A 24,959-nucleotide genomic window follows, 5' to 3' on the forward strand; every position below is an offset into this window, starting at 1 on the left:
TGGCTATTTCCACTTTGCACAAACTCAAGATGTAGCCATGAACACCCACATGGGTCCTAGCTATCCTGCCTTTTCATTGGCTATGTGGAACAATACATGTTCCAAGCCTTCCCTGGTAATGCTTCCCAATTCTTTCGGCACTACATTGGTGACTGCACACCTGCTGAGCTCATCAATTTTATTTACTTTGTCTCCAACTTCCATCCAGCCCTTAAATTCACTTGGTCCATTTCTGACACCGCTCTCCCCTTTCTTGATCTCTCAGTCACCACCTTTAATTGTCTACCAAAATGTTTTATAAACCTTTTGATTTCCCACACCTATCTTAAACCGCGCTTACCACCTCTGAGCTTCTGCATCCTGCACATCAATCTCCACAACTTCTGGAAAATAATCAGAGAAAATTCAGCAATGAGTCAAACATAAGATTATAAAGACTAGTGACTAGGAACTTAGTCACAGAGGCATTATTTAAAAGACAAATTGCAAGTTTAAGTAATGGAATTCTGAGATGGTTCTAAATAATTATAGACCTTTGGAGAACAAACCCCTAATTTGATCACAGACCCAAACTGCATTCCATCCCTGCCCCTTCCAGTAACTTCCAACCTGCTGTTCTGTAGTCTACACTCAGACATAACTTCCTTCCTATGGTTAGTCTAATCCCTAACCACAAGTTTTCATTTTATCTGTTTCTGCAGGATAAATGCATTTCTATTGTAATCACATCATAGCTTATCAAACTGCATCCCTTGCTCCCTTTTCCTTCATTCCAATATTCTCATATAATCTGCATTATTTGTCAAAAGTTTTGAATCTAGTCTTTTTAGCATGTGATAATTTAGCTTGTATCTAGCAGGAGTCTTTGAATTTGTATACATTATGTTCTGAACAATCATGTATTGAAACTTGAGGATGCCATTCAGTCTCTCCCTGGCTGAATGCTGTGCAGTTTTTTTTATCTCTACAGGATAGTATCTGTGTGCTGGCGAATTTGCCCACTATAGTAGTGTTATTTACCAGACGTAATCTGCACAACACTATTTTGGTATTGGTTTAATTTCATAACATAAATGCTGCTTACATTTCATGTTTCTTTAACTTTTAGATTTCTCTTGTTATCTGTTTTAATCTTTGCCAATCAATTATTTCCACCTCTTCAAATTGTACTTAAACATTGGAACATAGTACATGTAGCCTCTTCTCATCAATGAGTAATATTCGTGAATATTTTAAATATGGACAATAGTAACTCTAAAATCTTTAAAAGAAAGATAAAGGCAGCATTTTAATGCATCAAATTCTGATGAATACAGTATTAATTTAAATGCTAATACATATCTAGTGGAATTGAAAAGTGTCTCCAAACCAGACAAAGTAAAGGAATTAAATTGTATGATACAGATAAACTAAAGATACTGGAACACTCTGTATAGTTTTTATATGAACTAATGACTGTCTAATCCCTTTAACGACCAGCCTTCCTTCAAGAAATGTGAAAAATATGGTATCAGCCTGGAGCATCCCAGGAAATTCAGTTGAAAATGCCCAAATGATAATTTATCTTAATTTATAAGTGTCTGATAATTCACCAAGTATGTTATTACTATCGGTGAAATGAACAGTTAAATTGAAATATAATCAATGCTTTGTCTATTTTAGATTGGCAAACAAACAAGATTGTGATGGAGCTTTACGAGAGGCTGAAATCATAGACCGGCTTTCATTGGAGAAGTTGGTCAATGAAAATAAAAGCTTCTGCAAAATTGTAAGTACCTGTGCAGTCAATTACTTCAATAAAAATTCTTTCCATTCTTCATTGTTAAAGCCATTGTGCTATCACAGTGATCTTTTTTCTTTCCTCTCTATCATCTTAATGTCTTTCCTGAACTAAGGTAATAAAGTCTAAAGAGAACATATTGTTGCCCTAATCTAATGATTTTTATGGGTTTATATTGTACTCCTCAGCTCACAAATGTAGATCTCATTATTACACTTTGTGATTTGTGCTTCTGAGCTGCTAATTGTTACTGCTACTATATTTGCACTCAGTATTTGTTCCCATTCTTATTGTTTGAATGGAAACAATACCTCAATTTGCACCACCAACATTGATAATAATTTGCTTACTTAAATATTTAAATATAACTCAATTTCTAATAAGACCAGATTTTGTATTCCCATCTAATTTTGGTGCATGAAGGTGCAGAAAGATTTGGCAGTAGTTACTTTCTAAAAATTACATCAACAGCAGCCTTCACTTATGGATTTTTGTTCAAATTCCAGGTTAAGCAGGCATGAAGTATTTATTATATTTTAATAAAATCTTAATGTATTTTTTAATGCTCAAAGAAAGATTAAGATTTCTTGAATAATATATTACTAAACATACAAGGGAAAATATATCTTTGATCTGGTCCCATTTAGTGAGCCTGTTAACATTAACTATCTCATAGTTCAGGATCCTTTGGAAAGAGTGAACGCACTTTGATTGAATTTCCCATTCATTTGGAGGGTACAATAGTTCAATCTGTGGTTGGCATCTGACTGTCTCGAAGGATAATGGGTGATGATCAAAATCACAAGCCTGGGTGGAAGGTATGGAGATGCTGAGATGCCCAGTTGTCAACATCTCTCTCTCTCTCTCCTTCACCAGTGTAATCCAGCAGCTTGGCTGCAGGGGCTGCCGTAAGGATGTTCAATGACATCCGGCTGCCTTAGGGACCACTCTGGATTCCATAGTCGTCGTCTCTCCTGAGGCTGCCCATAAGGTAGTGGAGCTATTTACCCATAGCTGGGGACCTGGTTCACAAGCACCAGGGTGTCTGCATGCTACATGTGCAGGGGCCAGATTTTCCCTATCTTCTGTGGTTCAGCCTGAGTCTGAAAGGAGTTCAGCTTCTGTGTGTCGCCAGAGAGAAGACACTACATGAGACTTGCTGTTGGAGAGGCTATATACTGGCAGGGAGAGACTTGCAAAAAGGAGAAATGAATGTACAAGTCTGCTAGCCAGTAGTAGAAGCTAAAGTGAGAGCAACAAGCACTATCCACCACACTAGCACACTAGAAGCATCACAACAACTATTTTCAATCTAAAACCAATGTATTATGCCTAAGTCAGGGTGGATTGGTTTGTGCGCACATACTATATGTGGGAAATCAGATTGTTCATAGTGCTCAAGAAAATTATATTCTAGTTAAAAGCAAGAACAGTTAGCGTGGGTTGAGCCAAATGGTAGATAGTGTAGCAGTTAGCATAATGCTATTACAGAGCCAGCAATCTGGTTTCAGTTCCACCGATGTCTGAAGGAGTTTGTATGTCTTCCTCATGACCTCGTGGGTTTCCTCCCATATTCCAAAGACATACTGGTTAATATATTAATTGGTCACATGAGTCTAATTGGATGTTTTGGGCTCTTTGGGCTGGAAGGGCCTATTACCAGGCTGTATCTAAAAAAAAAATCCACTAAGTAAGCAATAAGAGAAGATAGATTATGAGAGTAAAGTAAAATTTAAAACAGTATTTTTATTTTGTAATTATGTAAAATGAATGTAGGCTCCTTGAAAGATGAGAAGGTAAATTAATAGTGGGTAATGTGGAGATGGCTGAGGCTTTGAATGACTATATTGTGTCATTCTTCACAATGGAGGACACATCAAATATGGCAGAGAGAGATATAATGGATGCAATGGCAGGTGAAGACCTTGATACAATTGCTATTACTAAAGAGGTAGTGCTGCACAAACTAGTGGCCCTAGAAGTAGGTCAGGCCCATGGTCCTGATGGAATGCATTCCAGGGTACTGAAAGAAATGGCATAAATTATAGTAGAAATGTTTGTGACAATTTGCTGTAATTATCTGGACTCTGGGCAGGTCCTGGCTGATTGGAAGACACTGAATGTCCACTTCTGTTTTTAAAAAAAAGGCAAAAGGCAGGTAACTATAGGCCAAACACGAGGAAATCTGCAGATACTGGAAATTCAAACACACACAAAATGCTGGTGGAACACAGACGAAGGGTCTTGACCCAAAATGTCGACAGCGCTTCTCCTTATAGATGCTGCCTGGCCTGCTGTGATCCACCAGCATTTTGTGTGTGTTGTTTGTAACTATAGGCCAATTAGCTTAACATCTGTAATCAGCAAAATGCTTTAAGCTGTCACTAAGGAAGAAATGGTGAGGTGACTGGATAGCAGCAGTTTCCTCAGGCAGAAACAGGGAGGATTCAGGAAGCACATGTCCTGGTTGCCAAACTTACAGGAGTTCTTTGAGGATATAAGTGCAGTGGATAGAAGGGAACATGTGGATGTTCTGTACTTGGATTTTCAGAGGCGTTTAATATGATGTGGGAGAAAAGACTTAGGAAGTTGAGATAATGCATAAGAATAGAGTATTGGTTAACTAATAAGAGACACAGATTGGGATAAATAGGTTTCTTTGGTTAGTCATCTCTGAGAACAGTGTGCTGCAGGGGTTGGTGCTGGGCCTGCAACTGTTCACAATATACATTAACCATTTGTAAGAGGGGACCAAATGCAGTGTATCTAAGTTTGGTGATGAACTAAATAGAGTGGGAAAACTAAATTGCACAGAGGATGTGGAGAGTCTGCAGAGATATATAGATAGGATAAGTGAATGGACAAGAGTTGATCAGATGGAGTACAATGCTGGTAAATGCAAAGCCACCCACTTTGAAGGAAAAGTTGGAAGATTGGATTTTTTAATGGTGAAAGATTACAGCATGCTGATGTGCAGAGGGATTTGGGAGTGCTTGTATATGAATCATAAAAGATTGACTTGCAGATGCAACAGGTTAACTTGAAGGCAATGTTGTCCGTCATTGCAAAAGGAATTGATTTTGAGAGCAGAGAGATCATGCTGCAACTATACAGGGTCGTCGTCATGCCAATCCCTCGAGATGGAGGATGATGGTCTTCATTCAGTTGATCTATCACAGAGCAAAGACACCTGTGCATGTATTTGTTTACCGTGTACTTGATGTTGCACTCCAAGAAGCACACGATACTTCACAAATCAACCAACTGATTCCAATGGCATGGAAACCACGACAATTGGAGCTGGTGGATTTGTTGCAGCCTTCATCTGCCTTCACAGCCGTTGAGTTCGAAGTAACTTTGTCCGCCTGATCCACCGTTGAGGTCTTGGTTGGATTGTTCTTTGTCAGGGACCTCACCTCGACCTTTCCGCCATGGGTGACCCTACTAGGAGCATAGCTTGAGATGGCATTGCTCTCGATCTCAGGACCACACAAGTTTCAGCTTCACCCCCACGACAAGGTGACAATCCATGGTGAAGACTACAGGGTACTACCGAAGTACTGCAAGTGGCTCTGGTCTCCATATCTGAGAAGGTATATACAGTCGGCCCTCCGTATCCGCAGATTCAACCAACCGCAGATCGAAGATATTCGGGGGGAAAATAATTCCAGGAAGTTCCAAAAAGCAAAACATGAATTTGCCGCACGCCAAGCACTGCGCTGAATCCATGTGAATGAAGTGATGTGTAGGGATACCCTGCTATAGCCTCCCACCATTTCATGGATGCTCATTGTTTGCCTCGTGTCTCGTTCGTTCACTACTTGTGTTGTGACCTCCCACCATTTCACGGATGCTCATTGTTTGCCTCGCGTCTCGTTTGTTCACTACTTGTGTTGTGAGCAAGAGGAAGGAGTTTAAGGCTAGTAAGGGATGGCTGGCTAGCTATGTAAAGCGCTACAGCCTCAAGAACTTAAAGATCACGGGAGAATCAGCATCAGCTGATGCCGAGGCAGCATCAGCATTCCCAGAAGAGCTACAATGGTTGCGTCTGTGCTGACCATGTACAGATTTTTTATTGTCATTATTCCCTAAACAATACAGTACAACAACTATTTACATAGCATTTACATTGTATTAAGTATTATAAGTAATCTAGAGATGATTTATAGTATACCGGAAGATGTGCATAGGTTATATGCAAATTCTACGCATTTTATATTGGACGAGCATCCGCGGATTTTGGTATCCGCAGGGGGTTCTGGAACCAATCCTCCATGGATACCGAGGGACAACTGTACTAGTTTTGAAGATGGTGCAGAGGAGGTTCACTAGGTTAATGCCAGAGATGATGGGGTTAGCCTATAAGCAAAGATGCAGTTGCCTGGGGCTATATTCACTGGAATTCAGTACAATGAGTGGAGGGAATCTTATAAGAAATATAAAATCGTGAAAGGGATAGAAGCAGAAAAGTTGTTTCCATTGGTAGGCGGGACTAGAACTAGGGGACTATAGCCTCAATATTTTGGGGATTAGATAAAGGACTGAGATGAGGAGGAATTGCTTTTTCCACAGAGGATTGAATCTATGGAAATCTCTACCCAGGGAAGCAGTTAAGGTTTCCTCATTAAAAATATTTAAGACAAAGTTAGATTGATTTTTGAATGCTTGATCTATCTTATTACCCTGTATTTATGTGTTAATCAATAGTTTTATTGAAATATACTAATTTATTACAAAAAAATCTAACCCCTACCAAGACGGAAGCTGTTAATTAAGGAGAAAAGAAGGTAAAATACCTTCTCATATAATAAAAATTAATAATAGCCAATATCTGAGTTCAACGAATTGAAGGTTTTGAAAATAATTCAGAGAAGGTCCCCACAATGTTTGAAAGTCTTGACGAGATTCAGAAATTGAACAACGAATCTTCTCTAAATCTAAACATGACGTAACGTCACATAACCATTGAGCATGAGTAGGAGGAAAAACATCTTTCCATTTAAACAAAAGCATCCTCCTAGCTATAAGAGAGCTAAAGGCCAAAATATGTAAATCAGATGCCTTCAGCTTAAGATCTTGTTCTGCAACAATACCAAATAGGGTCGTCAGAGGGTTAGGCTTAAAATTGACTTTAAAAAGTAAGGAAAAAGTTTGGAAAAACTTCCTTCCAATATTTTTCAAGATTTGGACAAGTCCAAAACTTATGAATTAATGAAGCTTCTCCATTATTACATCTGTCACAGTAGGGAGATATATCCAAATAAAAATGAGATGGCTTATCCTTAGTCATATGAGCTCTATGTACCACCTTAAGTTGTATGAGAGAATGACGAGCATATAGCGATGAAGTATTAACCAGTATAAAAATTTAATTCCAAGTTTCCTCAGATATTGATGTCTGTAAATCTTGTTCCCAGAGATTCTTAATTCTGTCTAAAGGAACATTCCTCGTCTCCAGTAACATACCATAAATCTCAGATATTGAACCATTATGAAAAGGTGTCAAACTAAAAATTACGTCTAGTAAGCTCTTATCTGAGCTTATAGGGGATGTACATAATCGAGATCTTAAAAAGTCTCTGATTTGTAAATACCAAAAAAAAACAAAAAAAAATGAGTTTTGGGTAAACTATATTTAGCTGTATCTCTTATATTGTTTTGTGGTTAAAAAAATTATTTTAATGGCTTATCAAAGTTCTTTCTATGAAATATACATATTAATTACTAATAGAATTTATTCTCAAAGCTAAAGATTTTGTCTCCCTTAGCCACATATTACACTCAGTGGTCATCTTATTGGGTACCTCTTGTACCTCATAAAGTGGTCACGGTTTTCTGCTGTTGTAGCCCATAGGTTCAATGTGCTGAGTGCTCAGAGATGCTCTTCTTCTCACCACTGTTGTAATGCAACAGGTATTTGAATTACCTGTTGCCTTCCTGTCTGCTTGAACCAGTCTGGTCAATCTCCTCTGACTTCATTCATTAATAAGACATTTTTGCCCGTAGAACTGCTGCTCGCTAGTTTTGTTTTTTGCATCGTTCTCTGTAAACGCTAGGGAATGTTGTGCGTTTAAATATCCATATTAGCAGTTTCTGAGATACTCAAATCACTCCCATCTGGCACCAACAATCATCCCATAGTCAGTCATTTTGAACACATTTTTTCCCCATTCTGATGTGTTTTTTTCTGAACAACTGAACCTCTTGACAATGTCTTGTTGACATCTGATTACCTGATTCAATATTTGCATTAACGGGTACCAAATAAAGTGGTCACTGAGTATTTAATTTAAGAACATGAGGTTCCTCAATATAAAAAAGAAGTGGGAATAGGCTATGTGGTCCCTCAAGGATATGTATCTTCTACCACAAGCAGAAATCTAAATATCCAGAATTGCGTTATTCTCATTTTTGAATAGTGAGCCTCTACAGCCCTCTGTGTTAGGGACTTGCAAAGCATCCTCTGATTGAAGAAATTTCTCCTCACTTCAATCCTGAATGCCCAATCCCATTTTTGAAATGTTGACACTTAGTTCTGAACTCTAGCTATTGGGAAATGTCTTCCCTAATCAAGCACTTTAGAGCACTTAGGCAGTTAAGTTGCAATAAGGTCAAGCTGTAGATGACCAAGGCCTTCCTTACTTGATCTCTCAGCATACGGCAGTGAATCTTTGCCACACTTATCCTAAGTACTTCCTTCTTTTTAAGGAGTCATAGGGCAATACAGCACAGAAACTGGCTCTTCAGCCCAACAAGCCCATGTCAACTACACTACCACCTAGTCCCAATTTCCTGCATTCCCCTCAAAACCTTGTCCTATGGTACCCATTTCCTTCTGATAAAAACATTTTTCTTTCCCCCTTACCTTTTCTCACCTGCCTAGCCACCCCCCCCCCCGACTACCTTCCTCCATCCATTTCTCCAATGGTCTGCTCTCCACTCCTTATCAGATTCCTTCTTCTCCAGCCCTTTACCCTTCCTACGCATGTGGCTTCACCTATCAGATCCTAGCTAACTTCCTTCCCCTCCCCACCTTTTTATTCTGTCGTCTTCCCCTTCCTTTACAGTCCTGACTGTTACGTTGACTGTTTATTCATTTCCATAGATGCTACCTGACATACTGAGTTCCTCCAGCATTTTGTGTGTGATGCTTAATATACCTGCTGCTATTCATGTTGTCAGTTTGCAGAATGCCTGTTGTGTCATAGTTAACCTTTGCAGCTCTTGCACTCAGAACTGCTACTTCCAAACTTGCAGCAGCAAAAACATTGTTCCACATCCACCATCCCAGTTGTATATTTAAATAATCTGTTTTCCAGATCCCAAATTGTATTGAAACTAAACCTCGGAATCACACTCCACAAGATAAATGCTGAAGCTATAGGAACTGTACATTATCCTCTGGTTGTGGTCAAATCCTAGAGGCTTCTACACAGTTCTAATAATTCCTCTTAATCACTATTGTTGAACAACTGTGCATCCTAAGCTTTGTAAAACATTGGTTAGAAAGTAAATCACAGAATCCTAGAAATTAATGAAGGATAATTCAGTTCATAGATCTTGTGCTTTCAAAGCAGTGAAAGAATGTAAATAATTATCTCAACCTTACAGTTGTCAAATACATCACAAAGTTATGGAACTTGATCTCCAGACAATGTTGAAACAGCAGTTTCTTCAAATCATCTCTTTCTATTGCAGATTCTGTCTGCTTAAATGCAAATGGGAAATGCATCCCAATGCATGTTGCCCTTTTTAGTGAAGTAGCAATTGTTCACTGAGCATATTTTTTTTCCCATTTAAACCAATAGCAACCATGTTCTGCTGTTTGGGGATATGGAAAAACATTGGACAAAGCAATTAAGAAAGGCCTTAATTGGCTTTTGGTTACCATAGCAAAAGATTATGATAACCTTCAAGAACGGGTTCAAAAAGATGCAATGGTGCAGAAGGCACAGGAAGAAGAAGAGAAACGAGAGCGTGCAGAAAGAGTACGAAAAATCCGAGAGGAGAGGTAAAAGAAAAAAACAGTTATGCTTGCCTTACTTAAAAAATTTCGAATCTTCAACATTGACTTTTGAAACATTTCTTTCAAGCTCTTTGAAATTTTCCCAGCTTATCATTTTCAAAATTGCCATTCCCTTCTTCCAGTTGCTAGGTCTTTGGCGCATCTGTTCTCAAGATGAGACTTTCCATTCCAGAACATCGCAGATTTCTCTTTTTTCCCCAAGAATGGGGTTTTCCTTCATCACTCGATGTTGCCTTCACCTGTATCTCGCCCATTTCCTGTACATCTACACTTACTCCATCCTCCTATTGTCATATCGAGGATAGGGTTCCCTTTGACCTTAACTGCCATCCCAGGAGCTCTGTATACCACACATCATTCTCAGTAACATCTGCTGTTTCCCATCGTTTCCCATGGGATGCTGCCATTAACCACATTTTTCCCTTCCTCGTCCAACCCCTCAACTTTCTGTAGAGATTACTCCCTAAGTCTCCCCTGTATACACGTTTCTCCCCACTGATCTCCCTCATTGTACTTCTTTCTACAAGTGGGACGAATACGACACATGCTGTACACTTCCCTTACAACCATTCAAGCCTCCAAACAGTCCTTCCAGGTACGGCAACACTTCACCTGCTAATCTATTGGGGGCTGTCTATTGTATCCGGTGCTCCCAGTGCAGCCTCTCCTGCATTGGAGAAACTGGATAAAGGTTGAGGGATCACTTTGTCAAGTGCCTTCACCCTGTCCACTACAAAAGGCAGGATCTCCAGTTGGCTACCAATTTTGAGGTTGGAATTTTTCACATGCTTGGATGAGGATGGCTAAACTTTCTAGGTCCTGTGGTATTGACTTCCCATGACCTTTCCTAATTTCATCATCGGTTCTTGCCCTTATGTGATGTATGAGTCATCAGGTGAATGATCCCTTGTGTCACTAGTAAAATTCCTACCATCTTTAATGAGCATAATCCCCCAAGAGGCCCAAGCAGTGCCTAGGAGCATATCCAGTGAAGAGTTAATCAATCCTGGGTCAGCCTTGATTCATCTGTAACCCACATTCTGCTTCCCTTGTGTGGTGCAGCCAGATTTTAAGATCCTTTAAATGTTTTGCTGGCATTAAGGCTTTAAATATTGCTTCTGAAATTAAGCCATATGTTTTGTCACTACACTCAATACCATTTGCCAGGATGTTGAAAATGCTATGTTTATGCTATGTTTGCTTTCAGAGCAGTTCTGTTAATTGGACTGCAGGATACTTTTGGTCTGCTGCCCCCTGGTGGCCCCCTTTGTTCCCAATCCATTAAGATGTCAAAGTTCAACCTTTACATTTCTAAAAATTATGGAAAAGCTCAAACAGTACTGCGTAAATGCATTGAGCAATATTTAAAGGAAACATTTATTTATATAACCAATGTACAGTTCACATGAATCTAGGTCACATATAGAATCCTTATTTTAATGCCTAGTGCACAAAATTCTGATATTATAAAAGGTATTGATTCTATTAAGTGCAATCACAGTCACGCAAGTATCTCTCTAGCAGGGTGGGAGAGGGGTTGAATTTGCCATATTTACCAGTCTGGCCTATAAGTGACTGACTAGTTCCACACTATCGTGGTTAACTCATAAATCCCACTATCGTGTCAGGAACAGTTATGTCCCACAACTGAAGACAATGAAATATGGGTAAAAAGCCAACACAAACACATACGAGAAATTAATTTTCAAAATCTAATTGCTGAAGGCAAAAGCAATTCACAGAAAAATCAGAATCAGGTTTATTATCACCAGATGTGATGTGAAATTTGTTAACTTAGCAGCAGCAGTCAATGCAATATATAATCTAGCAGAGACAGAGAAAAAAAATAATAAAATACAGCAAATAAACAAGTAAATCAATTATGTATATTGAATAGATTATTTAAAAATGTGCAAAAACTGAAATACTGTATATTAAAAAAAAGTGAGTTAGTGTGCAAAGCTTCAAAGTCCATTTGGGAATCGGATGGCAGAGGGGAAGAAGCTGTTCCTGAATCGCTGAATGTGTGCCTTCAGGCTTCTGTATCTCCTATCTGATGGATCTTGATATTATTTAAATATTCATGTCTTTGCAGAGAACAGAAAGAAAGGGAAGATGCTAAAAGAGATGGACACCCATTAAATCAAGATGATGGTGATGAACTAGATCCACAAACAAACCCCTTTCAACCAATATCCAAAGTCATTTCTGTGGTGGGTATTGGTGCATCTGCTCAAAATCTTTTGTAAACTTTTAAGAGTATCCCAATTATGTGTTCAATTTTAAAATAATCATCATCTTCTGATGTATAACTCTAGTTAACATTAATGTAATTTGATAATTTTAATCTAGTGGTGTCTGCGGCATAATGTAGTTAAAGGTTTATAGTAAAGACTGACATCATCTTTGACACTTTATTTTTTATTATTCAGTTTCTTCCATTTCTTATTCTCACTTGACTTCTCTAGTTTATCTGGTAGTATTTTTGTGTTATTTCTATTTTTAAGACAGATACAAAGTAATTTTTAATTCCTCTGCTATTCCTTATGCTCCTTTCTAAATACTCCTATCTCTGCCCGTAAGGGGCTCGAACTGCCATTACAAGTATTTTCCTTTCTTTTTCCCCCGCTCATCCTGCAATTTATTTAATGTTCAGGCCTTTCTGGTCTTATATTCTATCTCACATTTTTTTAAATCATTTTCATGATTCAGCATTTTAATTTCCAAATGCTCTGACTCCTCAAATCTACCGCTATTTTAACAGCTTTGTTAGCTTCCTTGGAGTTAATTCTATCTTAATCTCTCTTGTTAACCATGGATGAATCACTTTTCCTGTTGGATCTTTGTGCATTAAAAGGATTTTTGTTGTTTTTGTTGATGTCAGAATGAGGAGAAAATCAAACGGCAGAAAGAAAAGAACAATCAAAATCCTAATGGCGAACCTCTACTAAGTGCAACAGAAAAGGAATCATCTAAGCCAGAAAAGAGTGCTGGAGATACTATTCAAAATGATGACCAGCTGAAATTGGGTGCCAATGCAGAAGCATTAACTGATCAGCTAGAAGAAACTGGGTATCACCGGAAAATGCAAGACTCTGGTAATTAAACAAATAATGTTGCTTGGAAAGTGTAAATACTATGTAGAATTTCTGTGCAGTACTGTGCTTAAATTTAGAATGGATGTTATGTATCAATCTTCACATTCAAATGTTCATATTTTGCTCTATATTTATAATCATGTATTTTAAACAATGACAGGGAAGAAAAAGATCAAGAAGATACATATGAGGAAAAAGAATAAGGTAGAACCAATCAATGTAGATGATGACTCTGAAAATTCAAGCCCACCACCTCTGCCTGGTAAGTAAAAGTACTTCTGGTCTGATACACTCATAGGTAAGCAATGTACTAACAGTAAACAGGTTGCTTGAAGTGAATTGGTTACCAAAAGGAACACATGGATTTAAGTAGTGTGTGTGGATTAAAATAAATAATACTTTATTAGTGAAATGAATATGGTTTTTATTTTTTAATAAGATTAGTTATTACATCTTTACCCTTCCTTACCCCCAGGCCAGAAATCTGACTTCTAATTGTATACGTTGCATAATGTTGGGTAGTTCAAATTAACACAGATCAGGAAAAACCAACCAGTTGCTTTGTGTCTGTTGAAGAAATGTGGATGAGCAACAGCCACAGTTCAGTGTTTGCTAAAATTTATATAATTGTAATGTAGCAGAACTTTTAGGAAGCAAGTTACTGGTGAGATAGTAATAAAGAAGGAGTATGATACTGTACTGTCCAAATGAAGGTCTGAGTGCTTTACTACTGTGATGCAGGATATTCAAAGCCTTTTTTTTCTATGTACTTCACTCGATTGTAAATTGAAATTTCATTCCTTGGTGTTTGTAAAATGAAGAAATTTATTTGCAATAGAATAAATGTCACACACCACTATTTCAAAGCAAATGCCCAATAGGAATCAAGTATCAGGAACATTTGTTTATGTTTCCCCTCATATTCACTTTTCAATCTCTATTAAGTTGTTACTTTACCATTATCAATGAGTGTTGAGACATGTAAACAATTTGCTGAAGGAACTCAAGAATTTGAGCAGCATCCGAAGTGGGGAAAGAAACTGTTGATGTTACAGGTGAAAACTCTGCTTCAGGACTAAGAGTGGAGCGGCAAGAGAGCCAGTGTAAAAGTGGGAGGTGAAGAGGTGAGATGGAGGCCAGTAAATGATGGGTGGATTGAAGACTGATGAAGGCTGATGGGCAGAAGGAGCCAGTTTGAGGGTTAGGGAGTTTGGAAGTGGTTGAGGAATAGAATTGGAAGATAGAGGCAGGCAGATAGATGGATGCTAGTGGAAACAGAAAGGAAAATGGAGCCAAGTGGAGGGAAGGGAGCATGAGAGTGGACTTGACTAGGAATGTGATTTACAGGAATATAAAGGCTGCTGGCGCTGAAATCTGACCAATAAAGAAGCTGATAATGGTAACTGTTAGGGGGTCTTCAGTTGGAGCAAGAGGGGGGAAAGCAGCGATTTGGTAGGCAAAATCTGAGGGTAGTAGGTGGGATGAAACCAGGTGGAAGAGGCGGATGAAAATGAGTGATGAGGGGCTGAAGAAGGGGATGTATGAAAGAGAACAAAATGGGAGGATTGGAATGGTCAATTGGAAGGAGTGAGTGGGGGTGAGCAGAAAACACGGTAGGTGAAGTTTACTTGAAACTGGAAAATCAACATTCATACCATTGGATTGGAGATGACACAGATGCAGTGTGAGCGTTAATCCTCTAGTCCTAACCCTAACAGTGGAGAAGGCACAGGAAAGGCAAGGAGGTGTGGAATGGGAAGGAAATGGCATACATCTGGGTGCTTGGGATGGCCATTGCAGACAGAGCTCAGGTACTCTGGAGATGAGTGGCATGTTATGCTTGGTCACACCAGTGTAGAGGGGGCATATCAGCAGCACCAAATGTAGTAGACTAGATTGGAGGAAGTGTTAAAATGGCATGCATCTGGGAGCTCATCCTTCACCCATCCTTGATCTCCCAATTGCCAACTGACTTTTGCCTTATAACTCAGTCTCCTGTGTTTTTACTGGTTGTCTTTCCTCTCCATAGCCCCAATGCGAGTTGTTGATTTGAAACACTGAAAAAATCTATTCCCCCAACAGATAATTCTCAACCTGCAGATCATTTGTTGCTCCAGATTTCACCATTTGTAGTCTCTTGTGCTTCTGTCAATAAATGTTATTTTTCTTGGAGGTGGATAATACTTTGTGATTATGATAAGAATATATTATGAAATATTTAAGTAGGGTTTTGTTTTCCAAAGCTTCAGCAGTGGGGCAGATAGAACTTTAATCAATTAATCAAAATATTTGTGTTATTGACACTGGCTGGAAAATATGGGAAGTGGCCATAGCAATGAACTTACATGTCAATGGAATAACTAGCTAAAGTCGGCTATCAAGTATCCATTCTCCTAACTTGCCTTCTATGTTCCCAGGTCAAAGGGTATGAATCCCCACAGATGAATCCAGATTTCTGGTCCATTAAGAGATATTATATTTTATGTGCAAGAAGTTTGTGCTCACAAGAAAGCTTCTTATTAAAGAATTAAGGTTGTTTAATGTCATTTTCTGTACCAGCCCCATTGCTATGGCATCTGTCAGTAAGCATATTGGTGAATGTGCAATGTGGCAGGGATCATCTTTAATGTATTCTATTATCAGCCGTTCAAAGAACTTCATGATGATTGGTTTCAGTGCCACCAGTTGGTAGTCATTTAATTCTGAAGGTGTAGAGTTCATTGGAACAGGGATGATGGTGGTTGATTTAAAGCATGTGGGTATGGCCCTGTTTGAGCGAAATATTAAGGATATGCATGAAGGTGTCAGTGATTTGGTGTGCACACTCCTTGACTGCTTGGCCTGGGATGCTATTTGGCCCAGCCACCTTACAGAGATTGACTCTCTGCAGAAGGTAGCTTTTGTGGTAAGCATTGTGTTGTTCTCAAAGCGAGCATAAAAGTTGCATGAAGGGAGTCATCAGTAAGCCCAAGATTCTCAAAAGCTCCACACCTGCTGGAAAAATGTTTTGGACCATCAAATGAACATTTTATTAATTAAACATACCTTGCAACTTCAAGGTCTTTCTCTAACTAAAGCGGTGAAAGAGACTAGATACCATTGCTACCGCTATTTTCAATAAAGTACTGCACATAATATATTGAAGTTAATCATCTACATGGGACATTGTTGCAGGAAAGCAGCATCCATTATCTGGAACCCCCACCACCCAGGTCATGCTCTCTTCTTGCTTCTGCCATTAGGAAGAAGGTAGAGTCTAATGTTCAGGAATTGTTATTATCCCTCAACCATCAGGCTCTTGAACTAAAGGGGAAAACTGAACTCAATTTCACTAAAATGTTCCCATAACTTAATGCCTCACTTTCAAGGTCTCTTCATTTCATGTTCTCAATATTTATTGCTTATTTATTTATTAACTCTTCCTTTTTGTATTTGCACAGTTATATTTTGTACACTGGTTGAACGCCCAAGTTGGTGTGGTCCATCATTGATTCTATTATGACTAGTTGATTTATTGAGTATATCTGCAAGAAGATGACTCTCAGGGTTGTATATGGTGACATATATGTACTATGATAAATTTACCTTTGAACTTTTTGATGAACATATATGGAATCATCCTGTATATAAGCTATATTATAATTGGGCGAACTATCATTCTACTACATCAATAATATGAGAGCAACAGTACTTTTTTTTTGAAAATTGCCTGATATCAAGGTGAATTTGAAGTAGTGTTCTTTTGTGTCAGATACAATAACTCAAAAGGTTTTCTCTCTCTGTCTCTCCCAAAGGTCCTCCTTTCCTTCTTTCCTCCTCCTTTCTTCTTTATTGCCCTTCACTTTCTGTCCCCCCCCCCACCCCCCACCCCATGTCTTGTTTGGAGCATTGCTTGTTATCATTTTCAGATTATTTTTGCTCAGTTTTATGTTTCCCTTGTTAAAATCTTTGTTGAAATTTATCAACATTATTGCAAGGATCTCTTAAGCCAGGCTTCCATGTTTAATGGTTACTTTCTTTGTCTTTTTTTAGTTAGCTGGGGTACTCCCAAAGTTACCAGACTTCCAAAACTTGAATCGCTTGGTGAAACACAGCACAATGGTAATTTTTCCCCCCAATTTTCCTGTCATTTCATTTTGCTTATTTTAAAACCCGTTTAATTTGTTCAGGAGCAATGATTGCCTTTATTGCAATGTCAAAACCTTAAAGTAATACTTATTTTTCTTTTTAAATCTTAAACATTTTAAAACATTTCATATTAGAAATGATGCAGAATGTAACATGTATAACTGAATGAAAAAAATTTTGACTAACAATTATGGAACTGTTTGGTTCCAATCAGAAAAGTTAAAACAAAATACATGCATTATTGTTCATAATCTGCTATGTTTACCAGAATAAATCTAGGGATGGAAATCCATTTAGCAGAAGAAGTAAAACTACATTCGTGAACAATTTATGTCAACTTTGGCATTTAGAAAATAATTATACATGAATGAATGACGTACATGTAATCTTAACATTGTTGAAATAGACATATAGTAAAGGATTTAAACTGTGAAGAATATCCATATACATTGGAAAAATAAGCACCTATGCAAAACTTGTACAAAGGCTGCTCATTATCTGTACTTGGTGTCTGCGCTGATTTTTTTTCATTTTGCGAACAATCAAAAGAACACAACAGAAGAATTCCTCTGATAACTGTTAGGAACTAAAACACAGTTTTATAGTACTGTAGTGGTACTGGTAGTATTCTAATTTGTTTTGTATTTAAATACATAATTTGTTACTCAGTTTGGTTTTTTTTAATACCTTTTAATTATTTCCATGAAACTGGCTAATTGGGGCAGCCGCTTAATTGGGCCAAAATGTACTGGTCCCTATGTGTCACAATCAACTGGATTTCACTATACTTGGAAGGATTATTCCATTCCCTTTCTCATTTAACCTTCCCTTTGACATTTTTCCATGCCACCATCCAGGGAAACAAATATTATTCCCGGTGAAGCAGTGATTCACTTTGACCAATTCCAATTTAATGAACTGCATCCAAACCTCACTTACGTGATTTCCTCAACATTGTAAAAGCAAACACAGACAAGCTGGCTGCTTTACAGAACATTTATGTTCTATTTCCACTTGCCTGTTGTGTTAAATTCCCAATTTCAGCTATCATTTCCCTTTTTGGTCGCTTGCCTCATTCAAATAATGGGCAATTTAAGTTTGAGGAATTGCTTCTTATATCCTGACTAAGCATATCATAGCCCTCTAAACTCAACTAAATCCAACAACTTAAGATAATTAGCCTTTTCAGTTTGTCTCAGAATCGGACAAAAACCTGATAATGCTGTAAACCTGAAATAGAAACAGTAAATGCTGGAAAATCTCCACCAGTCATGACTTTTAGCATCATAAATCAACAAGTTGTTTGTTATGTTTTCCCTCTTGCTGTGAAATGGGCACCGCTTTTTTTCCTTGTTAGGGAGAGAGAGTACATGTGATATGTTGAATTAACGGGTGAGTGAGTAATCTTTGGCATACTGCAAGTCTGTTTTTATTGATGCTTTGCTGCATGCTTGAGAGCCCAGTGGAGGGCGCTGATGCTTTTATGCTGGTGGAGGAGCTTGCTGAGCATTTACATATTTTTAAGAAGTTCCAGCTCTTACTATATTTTGTATCTCATAATTCCAACATTATTGTTTTATTTCATGTATGAGTTCATTAACTTTTGTCTGCACCTCTTCCAGGCACATAAACAAGCCCTCTCTCAGCCTGCAGCATCAATATCTGTGTCTCTTGGTCGTCACCCTCTCACAACCATTCCTTTTGATCTTTCCACCTTCTCCGTTCTCAAACGTTTGATTTCTTTCTTTATTTTTCCATAATTCTAATGAAAGGTTATGACCTGAAGCATGTGCCCTGACCTGCTTAGTTTTTCCAATACTTTCTGTTTGTATACCCGCGTTCAGGATTGTGCTCTGCTCTAAAATGAAATATTTAACAAAATTAAATCTATATTTGGTCTTCTCAATGTGCATTGACTCACTAGCAATAGTAGTAGTATATTTTCATACTTTGTTGGTAGCACTTTATGTAAAGATAGAATTTTAAGTTTTATCCATTGCCTCTTGCTGGTATATCCCATTGTAGACATTATTGAAAGCAGGTTCTGCTATAAATATAGTCAAGAGTTGTACTTGAACGATCCCCTGATAGGGTGTTTTGGTAGATAAGCTGAATTCAATGCTTGCAGCAGAGGTACACTTATTAGGTGTAAATTTTTTGGTAAAAGTTATCATGACCTCCAGAAAACTGGACAGAAATAAGGAAAACATAGTATGTTAAATAACAATTAGGAATCTTATTCTTTTGTAGTCTTTCAGGTTACCTAGTTGTCCTTGTAATTATTTACAGTGGAACACTACTTGTATGAAAATGAAACACTTATCCACAAGTTTACACCCCTTACCTGATCTTTTTAATATAAAGTCATACTGAAACAATAGATATAGTTCTCTACACCATGTGCATCTCTCTTGCACAGATACATATGTCCCTGGGCGATTATATGATCTCTCTTCTGTGGCTTCAATAAAGTAAAGGCCCCTGTAACATCCTTAAAAATTTTAAATAATATTTAACTAAATGAAGCCTTTAGTGATCTCAGTTTGAAAATTCATATAATGATTGTTCATAAAGCAATTAATGCATTTTCATTGGAGAATAATTCATTGGCTGAGGTGTCAAAAGATAAATTAACATGATGTGTTGAGAAATGCAAGAAGAATTCAAATGTTGCACAGAGCAATGCAACAAAATTATGTAAAGAGATTCTGCAGATGCTGGAAATATCAGACAGCGTCTGGAAATGAATAAACAGTTGACATTGAATCCTGATGAAGTGTTTCGGCTCAAAACGTTGACTGTTTATTCATTTCCATAAACACTATTCTGTAATGTCAGTAGGGCTAAATGTATAAAAGATATTTTGCTGATAGCGATCTACTCCCTACACAAAAGTTTAATGGCATGTTTTCAGATGAAATGGAATTGGCACAAATGCTTTGCAGTTTTGATTCTACTTAGAAAACTTTACTGTTTCTACAATTAACTTGGTATATTTTCCATGTAACCTGTTTTGCAGATCTTTGCAATAAGCCATTGCCACCAGTACCAACAAGTCAGAAACCAAATTCTGAAGCCCATGATGTCATCTCTTAGTCGTCTGAAGGACGTGCTTCTCTTTAAACAGAAAAAAATTGTATGTATAGTCAGTACATATAAAAGTTGTTTTATGATGGCAGAAAAGACCTGTGGGACCTGCCACTAAGAAGGAAAAGAATTGAATATTGCTCCAGAAATTGATCCCTTGTATTGAAAAACACTGGCATGATAGCAATACAAAAAATGACAGACTCTGAGGAAAGTTTTTTTTTTTACAGATCTACTGAAAACTGGCAGAATAAAATATTTGAACAAAATTCAGTTTTAATATAGTACAAACCACTTTGAAGTCTTCTGAGCTTAGTGGAGATACAAGAGACTGCAAATGCTAGAAATCAGGAGCACCACCAAGTTGGAGGAGCTCAATAAGTCGAGCAACATCAATGAAGGGAAAACCTATACACACCTTTGAACTGTTGAGCTGCTTCTGGTTAAGCTCCAATAACTACTTTAAGATGTCATTAAAGTGGTTTATTCTCAGCAAACAGAAATCACATCTATGTTGATTATGGTCAAGTGAAGAATTGTTAAAGTTGGAACTTGGACTTCCCATTCTGAGATGGCGGTATATCTGATTTTCCAGAGAGCACTTTTTAATGTAGATATATTGGTGGTCATTAAAAGTATGTGTGCAATTTAAGCTTTATCTTCATAGGTGAACAGTCCATTTTACTCTGCAAACATGTTTTCAGAGACTATTTGAATACCTTTACACATCTGTCGAAGATGTCTCTGATAGTTTTCAAGCACTTTGCAGATTTTTCAAAAAAAAATCACGAAGTTTCAGAAAATATTAGTTTTTAAAAGGATTACTGTTAAATTGCTTTATATTATAAAGCACCATATGGGTATAATTATAAAATTGAAATTTCATTTGAATAACTTTCAAAAATACTGTATTTAGAATCCAGAGAGATGTTGAAGATACCCATGATTGTCACTTCAGTCTGAGAGTAATGAGATAGTTTGCTTGTGTATTCTGAGAAAAAAGTTGTTAACAGCACAAGTACTATCAGCTAGCCAGTATATATTATGTCATGAATTGTATTTATTCCACTTTTCCAATATCCCTTTCTGTATATATTTTTACACTACATCAATCACTACGCTATTTAACAGTTGTATATTCTCATACAACAACTGAATCCTAATGGTTTTTCTTCAATGAAACATTTAACATTCAAGCGTTGTTTTGTCAGTTAAAATGATCACAGGAAATCCAAATAGATTTCAGTGCAAGATAACATTTTTCAAATGCAGTTAGTGCTTAGTTAGATTTTGTACATCTCATAAATTTATAAATATCAAAGTTTTCATGGATTTTGTTGTTTTTCTGAAACTGAAAAGTAGATGAGTCCAACCCTTTAAGTACTGTCTTCTTACAATAATACAACCTGGCTCACCTGAAGACATAGTTTAATATTGAGGGTACAAATGTCAGCAACCATCAGGTATCTTGCTGAGTAGGGACATTATATGTTATAAGCCTGAACACACAAATACCTAGCTGATATGAATGAACAATTGCAACTCAAACCAAAGCTGTTTTCCAAAATTCACACTTGAAATCCCATGGATAGTTCTCAAATAATTCCCTGTGCTCTGATATCACTTGCTTTACCTTCCCCTCTCACTGATCCACATATTAGTCATAATCTAGGGCTAAATCTATGACTTGTTTGTACAGAACACAACTAATATATTCATTTTGGTAAGAACATTTAATTGTCTGTTTTATAACATATATTTGTATGAAACATTGATATTTATGATTACGTATTTCTTACTGAATTTTCTTAAACATAAAATTTCACAGTTATTTATTTTGTTATGGGACAGCCAAATTATTTCTGATGTGCTTTTTTTTTAAAAAAGGAAAAGCATACATTGGTTTGCATTAAATTTTCTTAAAATAAGACATTATGTTCCAATGTTTCAAACACCATTAATAAGTATTACATATTCAATATTTTTGATTTATAATGTGTTCTACTTTAATTTCAAACATTTTGAAAGATAACTATCTTTTATTTTGAACAATTTTGTAGTAGTAATACTTTAAAATATACAAATTTGTTAACATGTTTATTAGTTTGCCTGAAGTCAATGTTATGTAGCAATATTCCAAATGTAGTAAAATGTCTTATACTCAGAAGCTGATGTCTGATATGTTAATAGGTTATTAGTAACCTTCAGGGCTCAATTTCTTAATTGAAAATTTCATGATGTTTTTGAAATAAAAGAATTACTCTTAAAAGCATTGGAGAGTGTTTTCTCTATATTTATAAGTTTGGAGACTTTTTGCCCTTAAAATGTATACTATTCGGAAAACATCTCTGAAGATCGCTATCAAGTCACTTGAATCAACTCCAAATTACATTCCCATTTCATCACTTACAAGGTAATAAATTTTGCTGTTAGACAAAGGAGAATCGGTTGATGTTGTGTACTTGGATTTTCAGAAGCCCTTTGATAAGGTGCCACAAATGAGGTTGCTTAACAAGCTACAAGCCCATAGTATTACAGGGAAGATTCTAACATGGATAAAGCAGTGGCTGACTGGCAGGAGGCAAAGAGTGGGAATAAAGGGTGCCTTTTCTGGCTGGCTGCCAGTGACTAGTAGTGTTTCACAGGGGTCTGTGTTGGGACAAATTCTTTTCTTTGTGTGCCATACTCTGCCAGAGCCTTGGTGACCACATTTTTTTTTTCCGAAGTGGTTGTCTTGGAGGAAGGATTCTGTGAGTGGTCCCCCATGTCCTTCTCACAGCACGGTGTATTTTTTTAACGAGGCTGAGTTGCGAGCTTAACACTGAACACTTAACACTGATGGAGAGCGTGTCCAGGAGCGGCCCGACTGGATTTGAACTTGGGAACCGTCGCTCCAGAGTCCAGCGCTGATGTCACTGTGCCACTGGCGCAGATTCTTTTTACATTTTATGTTAATGATTTGGATGATACACTTGCTGGCTTTGCAAAGTTTGCAGACAATGCAATGATAGGTTGAACAGCAGGTAGTTTTGAGGAAGTAGAGAGGCTGCAGAAGGACTTGGATTTGGAGAATAGCCAAAGAAGTGGCAAATGGAATAGTGTCAGCAAGTGTATAGTCATGCACTAGGTAGAAGAGATGAAAGGTTTGCTTGTTTTTCTAAAGAGAAAATACAAACATCTGAGGTGCAAAGGGACTTGTGCAAGATTTCCTAAAGATTAATTTGCAGGTAGAGTCTGGTAAGGAAGGCAAGTGCAATGTTAGCGTTCATTTTAAGAGGGCTAGAATATAAAAACAAGGATGTAATGTTGAGCCTTTATAAAACATTGATGAGGCCTCACTTAGAGTATTGTGAGCAGTTTTGAGCCCCTTATAGAAAGGATGTGCTGAAGCTGGAGAAGGTTCACAAAAATGATTCCAGGTTTGAAGGGAATGTCATATAAAGAGTGTTGAATGGGTCTGTGCATGTGTTCACTGGTATTGAGAAGAGTGAGGGGTGACCTCATTGAAACCAATCGAATGGTGAAGGGCCTTGATAAAGTGGATGTGGGAAGGATGTTTCCTCTGGTGGGACAGTCTACGACCAGAGGACACAGCCTTGGAATAGAAGGGTGTCTTTTTAGGACAGAAATGAGAAATTTCTTTAGCCACGGAGTGGTGAATCTCTGGAATTCGTTGCCACGGGCAGCTGTGGAGGCCAAGTCTATATGTATATTTAAGGTAGAGGTTGATGGGTTCTTGATTGGTCAGGGCATTAACGGATATGTGGAGAAGGCAAGAGATTGGGACTGAGAAGAAAAAAGCATCAGCCATGAAATGGCGGCAGATTTGATGGGCCAAAATGGCCTAATTCTACTTCTATGTCTTAAGGTTTTACATCTGGACTGAGACTTATCATTGGCAAAGCCGAGATACCACTGCTGTAGTAGCAGTTAATGTTGTAGATAATGCTGTTCCTTGCACATAATTTTAAAACATTTGCAGCTATCCTTGTATTCAAAACCTTGTTCCTGTTATATAATCTGATCCCTGACCGATTCTGTTACTTTCACAAGACGTACATAGGAGCATTAGTTGACGCATTTTAAGAGTCATCCTTGTGATATGAGAGGAACACCAAATAATATTGTTGAGGTTAAAATATTTATCCTGTGAAATCCTTCCAAGGTATGAAACTTTGTCCCTGTCCATGTTCTCATCAAAGTGTGGCTGCTTGGTAATTTAATCATCATTCATTAATTGTATAAAAAATGTACATCACCCAATTATACTCTGTTAGTGTAAGTGGGATATGTTGTTCACTTGATCCTGGACCACTTCCCAGCACAATCATGAGGAGGCATACCAATGGCTCCATGTTGTTAGGAGTTTGAGGAGACTTAGTATATCACCAAAGCCTTGCAATTTCAATAGATGTGTAGTGGAAAGCTTGGTATGGAGGCTCCAATGCCCAGGATTACAAGAGGATATAGACTCAGCTGGCTTTATCATGGGCACAACTTCCTAACCATAAAGGACATATTCAAGAGGCAATGCCTTAACAAGGTGGCTTATCAACAAGGACCCTTGCTATCTGGTCATCTTCTTTTGTCACTACCATAGAGGAGGAGGAACAGGACTTTGAAGACCCAGACAACTATTTAGGAGCTGCCTATCCCATGCAAATTTTATGTCTTGCACTGTTCTGCTGCTGTAAAACACCACATTTCATGTCATATAAGATGGCGTTACAGGCAGATGGTGTTGAGGATGCAATGATTTCCCCAAAACTTTCCAAGAAATCCTCACCCATGACCTCACAAAGGACCATTTAGGATGACAGCCAAAGTCCCAAGTCCTTGC

At 37.7% G+C, this 24,959-nt stretch overlaps 1 protein-coding gene across 3 annotated transcripts in view; it reads left to right on the plus strand.

Moving 5' to 3' along the window:
* arl13b (ADP-ribosylation factor-like 13b) overlaps positions 1 to 22,406 on the plus strand; it is a 69,120-nt gene extending 46,714 nt beyond the window's left edge. For all 3 annotated transcript variants that reach the window (XM_059968207.1, XM_059968208.1, XM_059968209.1), the window contains 7 exons: positions 1,663 to 1,768; positions 9,589 to 9,791; positions 11,902 to 12,019; positions 12,691 to 12,904; positions 13,065 to 13,166; positions 16,937 to 17,005; positions 20,052 to 22,406. In XM_059968207.1, the coding sequence (XP_059824190.1) occupies positions 1,663 to 1,768; positions 9,589 to 9,791; positions 11,902 to 12,019; positions 12,691 to 12,904; positions 13,065 to 13,166; positions 16,937 to 17,005; positions 20,052 to 20,128 (889 nt within the window). In that variant the 3' untranslated portion in view covers positions 20,129 to 22,406. The remainder of the gene's footprint in view (positions 1 to 1,662; positions 1,769 to 9,588; positions 9,792 to 11,901; positions 12,020 to 12,690; positions 12,905 to 13,064; positions 13,167 to 16,936; positions 17,006 to 20,051) is intronic.
* Positions 22,407 to 24,959: the final 2,553 nt, after the last annotated feature.

Source organism: Hypanus sabinus, chromosome 4 (genome assembly GCF_030144855.1).
Source record: "Hypanus sabinus isolate sHypSab1 chromosome 4, sHypSab1.hap1, whole genome shotgun sequence".
Taxonomy (NCBI): domain Eukaryota; kingdom Metazoa; phylum Chordata; class Chondrichthyes; order Myliobatiformes; family Dasyatidae; genus Hypanus; species Hypanus sabinus.